The sequence below is a fragment of the Saimiri boliviensis genome, chromosome X, assembly GCF_048565385.1.
Source record: "Saimiri boliviensis isolate mSaiBol1 chromosome X, mSaiBol1.pri, whole genome shotgun sequence".
NCBI classification, from domain to species: Eukaryota; Metazoa; Chordata; class Mammalia; order Primates; family Cebidae; genus Saimiri; species Saimiri boliviensis.
The window spans coordinates 48,177,423-48,184,222 of NC_133470.1; the positions used below are offsets into that span (position 1 = coordinate 48,177,423).

A 6,800-nucleotide genomic window follows, 5' to 3' on the forward strand; every position below is an offset into this window, starting at 1 on the left:
AGCTGTGGCGATGCTGGGGTGCTGTTTTCAGTATCCAAGTCCCAGAGATGCCTGGAACCGCTAACAGAGGACAGATTCCATAGTCCTCAAGGGGGATCAGGGCTGCGACAGTGTGGGCAGTAAGGAAGGGGCCTGGAAAGTGGGAACACTCTGGGCTGGTGTTTGCAGCCCCAGGGTTTGTGTAGCGAATCTCAGAGGAGCAAGCCCGGTGAGGATCCCCCAACAATTGTGTGGCAACTTCTCAACTCTGTCTTGGAAGTTCGAGTGGGTGGGCGGAGCTCTCCATTCCAACAAAACTTCATTTTGGAAGGGAAGTGGGCCTAGCAAATGGGTGTGTGACAAAAGCCATGGACACTTTAATTTTAACCCTCAAGCTGTATTTTCTTAAATGTCTCACTAATAAGAGACCAGTTATGAAACAAAACCTCATTGGAAATACCGTGTGTCTCTTGCCATGAGCTCTAAGGCATTGCTCAGCCAGCTTGATAAACTTATGGTTGTGCAAGTATTCAACTCAGAAGGCATACACACTTATACATGCCCTCTGACTGACTTTTCAATGTATTATCAAATTTTTAAAAATTGCAAGTTAACGTATGGCCTTGGAAGTGCTCAAATATAGTATCCTCTCACATGCGTTTTTCCAATCACAGTATTCTGGGGTTTTTTGTTTTTGTTTTTGTTTGGCTTGGTTAGATTTTTTTGAGACGGAGTTTTGCTTTTATCGCCCAGGCTGGAATGCAATGTCGCAATCTCGGCTGCCTGCATCCCTCGCCTCTGGACTTCAAGTGATTCTCCTGCCTCTGACTCCCTATTTGCTGGGATTACAGGCACCTGCCAGCAAGCCTGGCTAAGTTTCTGTATTTTTAGTAGAGACGGGGCTTCACCATGTTGTCCAGACTGGCCTTGAACTCCTGACCTCAGGTCATCCACCCGCTTCAGCCTCCTAAAGTGCACACTGTTCTATTTGCAGAGTGAAATATGAGTGGGCGAGAAAGAAAACATAGACCACTACGACATGTCCGACTTGTTCAGCTGACCCGGCCTGCCGTGAGTGACTTAACATTTGATGTTTTCTATTAGCAGAATTTTGTTGTTGTTGTTGTTGTTGTTGTTGTATTGTTGTAGAATTGGTTTATATATACAGATGAAGTTCTCCCATGTTGATAAAAAGTGATGATGGCAGCTCATGGAGGAAAGAGTAGCCCAGAGGACTACACACTAGTTTTGTCTGTATGTGTGATCTTGTGTTCCCCAGATTTGACTGGTGATTTCCTCCTCAAGCTTATTTATAGCACATTGTACACATTCAACTCAACGTAAATTAAAAAGGCTTCCAAGGCCATTGAGGGTAACAATCTTAGAGTTATCTCTCTGTGGGAAGAGTGACTTTATGAAGAATAAGTATGTGGAATAGTGTTGGGATAGTGTTGGGGCACGTTTTTAAACGTGTATGATCAGAAGTATCTATGTAATGTGTATATTCATATTATTGGTATGCATTGATAAGAAATTTTCTTTATCTGCACACACACACACACACACACACACACACACACCTTTTCCCAGGAGCCCAGTGAGCCAAAGCCTCAACGAGAAGAACTACCAGCTGAAAGTCAGGATCATACACCTGGTCAGAAGAGAGAAGAATATCAGGGTGGAGCTGAGATTCAAGGTGCTTCAAAAGGTAAGAAAGAATGTGTATGGGGGGAGGAGGCCTATGTGTGCATCATGTCTTATGCCATGACCAGTAACAGGAGGAAACAAAACATTATGAAAAAATCTCAAACATTTATTGAGTGTTGGCTAGAAATACGATGGCTATAGTTTGTAGCTTCCTTCAGTCCCTGGGTGTGATGAATCTCTTTTTCTTCAATATGTATTTCATATGCTTGAAAATACACTCCTTCCTAAATCAGATGAAACCATTTAACTGGTTGTATGAAAATGTACGTTACTGCACTAATTTAGTTTGATCTTGTTAGGATGTTGCAGTGAGATCTTCTCAGTCATGGTGTCCACAGTGTTGTAAGCACGTTAATAGTACGTGGTGTGCCAAGTCACCCTACCTTATAACACCCTGAATAAAGCCCATTTGCAAAGGGATGTTAGCCTCATTTTATAAATAAGAAAACGGCGGCCAGGCGCAGTGTCTCACGCATGTAATCCCAGCATTCTGGGAGGCTGAGGCAGACAGATCACCTGAGGTCAGGTGTCTGAGAACAGCCTGGCCAATATGGTGAAAACCCATCTCTACTAAGAATCCAAAATGTAGCTGGGCATTATGGCACATGTCCGTAATTCCAGCTAAGCCTGCTGAGACAGGAGAATCGCTTGAGCCCAGGTGGAGGAGGTCGCAGTGAAGCGAGATCACACCACTGCATTCCAGCCTGGGAGACAGAGTGAGACTAGGTCTCTAAATAAATAAATAAATAAGAAAACTGAGGCTCAGAGATTGAGACTTACTAAGAACACTTGACTTACAGAGAAAGAATTTATATTTTGTTCCAAGGTTTGCATTCTTCCCACCATCTATGTTAGAAAATGTGAATGATTTTGCTTAAAAATGCGTAATACTCAAATGTGTCTGTACTGTAACATAGTTCAGTATTGGCTCAGGACTAAATGCAGTTCAGTGAAGCAGGATAGCAACCCCAGAAAAGAGGCCAATGCATGACAACCACTGTTTCCTTTGGTGTGTATTTTTGACAGTATGTTTGGTAAAAGGTGGATAATTCAGGGCACTGGCCTACAGGTAACTATATTAGTAGGATTTTGAAGGGGCTTTTCAAAGTCATTTCACTATTTTTATAATTAGAAAACTCGAAGTCTGATAAGATTATCATGAAACAAATTGTTTCCTCAACAGAGAGTGTTTTCAAAATGAAGACAGACAGAATTTGGGCCATGGATTATTTTAGCAATTCCTTGTTAAAGGAGTTCCAGAATATGACTAATCAACAATGCCCATTAATTTCTCTGCACTTCAGTCACCGTACTCTCATTGGAAGACAGTAATTTTGCTGTTGTATTTCATACATTTTCTTAATGACATTCATGTATGGAAAGTCACATATAGAGCCTTTGAACCTAAGCATTCCTTTAAGTTTAACCCCAGCATTTTCAAGGTACCTCAACAGGGGATGAGAGTCATGACTATAAGATATGTCATAGGCCCACCAGTACACTGATGTACTCCTTCAGAAAGTTACATTTAAGTTTTAATTAAAATGCCATCCTTGGGGCAGTCTTCAGATTTCCTAGGTAGCTGTGTGTTGATAATAAACAATGGTAAAGTATGGGAAATGTAGGTATGGTGTGATTGATCCTCAGATTGTCACTTAAGATAAGATATCATAATACAGGAAGGCAAAGGTGGGACATCTTTGCGTCACATTTGCATCACAGTAGCCTACAGGCTTTTATTTCATAACACTGAGGAAAAGAATAGGATTATTTCCTTATTTATCATTCTTGTTTGGGTAATCCAATCTGTATCCTTCGTATTTTTTAGTGCCTGACCTGGAAGCTGATCTCCAGGAGCTGTCTCAGTCAAAGACTGGGGATGAATGTGGAGATGGTCCTGTGGTCCAGGGAAAGAGTGTACCAAAATCAGAGCAGTGCAAAATGCCAGAAGGAGGTATGTTATCCATTAAGATTCAAAATTACGTGCTTTTTGTATTACACGATATTTTACTTTTGATAATAAAAAGAGCATTACTGCCCCTGGAGAAGCAGCGTTCAAATGCAGACTTTCTTTGGAAGGTAGTTCAGACCCAGAAGCCTGACTGCAAAACTGAAACGCTATCAGATACAGACAGAAATTGGATCAAAGCCATATTGAATCATCAAATGGAAAAGCTGAGTATAACTAACAGCTAACACTTTTCTGATTATTTTCTAATTTCTCCTTTTGTCAAATGCATAATACATTTATAATACCACCTTGTATGAGATAAGCTGACCCCCAAGGAGATTCTAGTGCCAGCTCTAACATAATTTGTGAGATTCTGGACAAATCACATAAATCCTACACCCATTTTTGCTTTTATTGAAACTAATGAATGCATATCAGATAGATTAAAATCCATTTCAGTGCTGCCTTCTGCATGCTCTGGTTCTGTTGGGGAGAATACAAAGATATTCTCATTTTCATGATTTGTTTATCATAACAATCAGCTTCAGTCCAATCATAATATCTGAGTTGACATTTTATTGCTCCCAAGAAAATGAACCAGCACTCTGCTTGATGTTTGTTTTCCTATATGGAGACCTTCATGAGTGTTCTTGGATTTTGTCAAATCTTGAATTTTCTTAGGCTCGTAAGCAGTGATTGCATTTTTTTTTTCACACAGAGTCTTGCTCTGTCACCCAAGCTGGAGTGCAGTGGTCCGATCTTTGTTCACTGCAACCTCCACCTCCCGGGTTCAAGCAATTCTCATGCCTCAGCCTCCTATGTAGCTGGGAATGCAGGTGTTTGCAACCGTGCCTAATTTTCGTATTTTTAGTAGAGACGGGGTTTCACTATGTTGGCCAGGCTGGGCTCAAATTCCTGATCTCAGGTGATCCACCAGCCCCGGACTCCCAAAGTGCTGAGATTATAGGCATGAGCCACCTCCCTTGCTGAACCCAGTGATTGCATTTTAAAGTCTTCCCACAGTAAAGCCTTGAATGACTGAATAATAAAATGGAAAGAGACGGTCATGTTTTGTGGCCCATGAAGTAGGGATCATGCATGAAGGTCAGTGATGCTCAAGCTGGTTATAAGATGCCTGTGCTAGGCATGATCCCTTCCCTCCTGTCAGTCTTCATGAGCTACTGTGTGTAATTAGATTGAAGACACACATGGTAACCTCTAACCATATCAGAGGTTATATATTATAGGTTTCTGCCTTGAGTCTTCAAATGATAAGGCTTAAAGTTCAAAGACTATAACGTACTAAGTCCTGAGTAGTCTACAGAAGTATCTATTACACATATTTTCCAAATTGCTGACTTAATTAGAAGAACAACTGAATTTAAAGGAAGCACTACATGTTTAAGGGAGAAATTACCTGAATGTTTGTACTCCACACTGCTGAACAACTCCATTAGACTATTTACATTAAAAGAATGTTTTCAAAAAAATTCCAGGAGCCTATTGAACAAGCCTCAGTTGGATTCTTAGGACAGTCATAGCATTAAATGTATATCTTATTAAAATAGACAGCTACTTACATGGTACAAGAAAATGATATTGAGGAATAAATAATAAATGAGTTACCAAATAAACATAAGGGAAAAGGAAACAGGCAGTAAATGAAAGGTACAACTCATTAACAAAAGGAAAACTAGTCCAAAAGTAATAAATTTAACAGATTGTTTTTGGGAAATAGCTAGGAAGGGAGAATTCAGTAAACAATCTTGAAGAAAACGGAAAAGGCACAACATAGAATATGAATAAGACACAGGTATTGAATGTAGGGCATAATTGAAAGGGAATACATTTCTTGAACACTAATATTTTCCGAGTGTGTGGATCTAATGGTTGATATGCCAGGAATGCCTACATTTAATAGGTCCCTGTAATATCTGAATATCTGAACATCACAAAGACTGTGGAAGAACTTGTGAAATTTGCCAGCTGTCCCTCAAAAATAGTTAATTTTAGCTTCTCCAGATGTCTTACTCTCCGTTTTCATTTCCCTGTCCATTTTTCCCCACTAGTTATGATGTATATCTCTTTCACATTTTGATATCAATCATGATAGTGATACCTTAAAACTTATATAATCATTTAATTAATTATACAAACCAGAATACTTTCTGGTGAAAAATGTGTCATTCATATTGACATGAGAACTATAGGTGAAAACTAGATAAAAATGATTAGTGTATGTTAAAAAGGAACAAAGAAGGGTAAACTAGCTCAAAGCAATATTATTGCACTTCTGCACAATAGTGAAAAAACAAACACAAAACTGTCCTTTCTGTTCATTTCATTTGTGTATTTCCTAATGTGACATTAACTGTTTTCTCACAAGATAGTTTTCAGACGATTTGCAGGAGCCTATTGGACATCCAGGCCACAGTTTCAAGCCAAAACGTTAAGTTACACATTTTTTCTGAAGGAATTTTTTCAGAAATTCCTTCTGTTTCTTAGGTTTTTTTGTGTGTTCTGGTTGCATTTTGAGTAAAAGTCTACACAGTGTTTGCTATCTTCTTCAAACCTCTTTTAACAGGTTCACTTGATTTAAGGGATTGTGAGCCTGGACTACCGTTTGGTTTCCTTCTAGCACTAAAAGCAGGGTATGTTTTTTAAATATTGCTAATGTATATTGTGCTTGGAAGTGTATCTTCAAGGTCTCTACAGAGGTCTCGTTAAATGTTAGCCATAGGGGACACAGGCTTCTGGTTTTAGTCCATTCTATAAAACTAAAACTTTGGTGTCCTTTGCATACCTTTAATTTCATCTGAATACAGTTAAGCTAGTAATGTTCCCTCCTGTTATGTTTCTGTTGTAGGGAAGGGGAAACCACAGGATTAAAGGAAGACAAGCTGAAAGAATGCAAACTGAATTCATCCGAGATACACCATGGAACATTATGCAGCCATCAAAAACAATGAGTTCGTGTCCTTTGTAGGGACATGGATGAATCTGGAAACCATCATTCTCAGCAAACTGACACAAGAGCAGAAAATCAAACACTGCATGTTCTCATTCATAGGCAGGTGTTGAACAATGAGAACACATGGACACAGGGAGGGGAGCACTACACACTGGGGTCCGTTGGGGGGAAATGGGGGAGGGATGGGGGGGT

At 39.8% G+C, this 6,800-nt stretch overlaps 1 protein-coding gene across 1 annotated transcript; it reads left to right on the top strand.

Moving 5' to 3' along the window:
* Nucleotides 1–907: 907 nt before the first annotated feature.
* Nucleotides 908–6,526, top strand: LOC101048420 (X antigen family member 5). Its single transcript, XM_003943728.2, has 4 exons — nt 908–1,050; nt 1,570–1,675; nt 3,515–3,640; nt 6,504–6,526. Exons 1-4 carry the CDS (start codon nt 982–984, stop codon nt 6,524–6,526), a joined length of 324 nt encoding a protein of 107 aa, XP_003943777.1. The 5' UTR covers nt 908–981.
* Nucleotides 6,527–6,800: the final 274 nt, after the last annotated feature.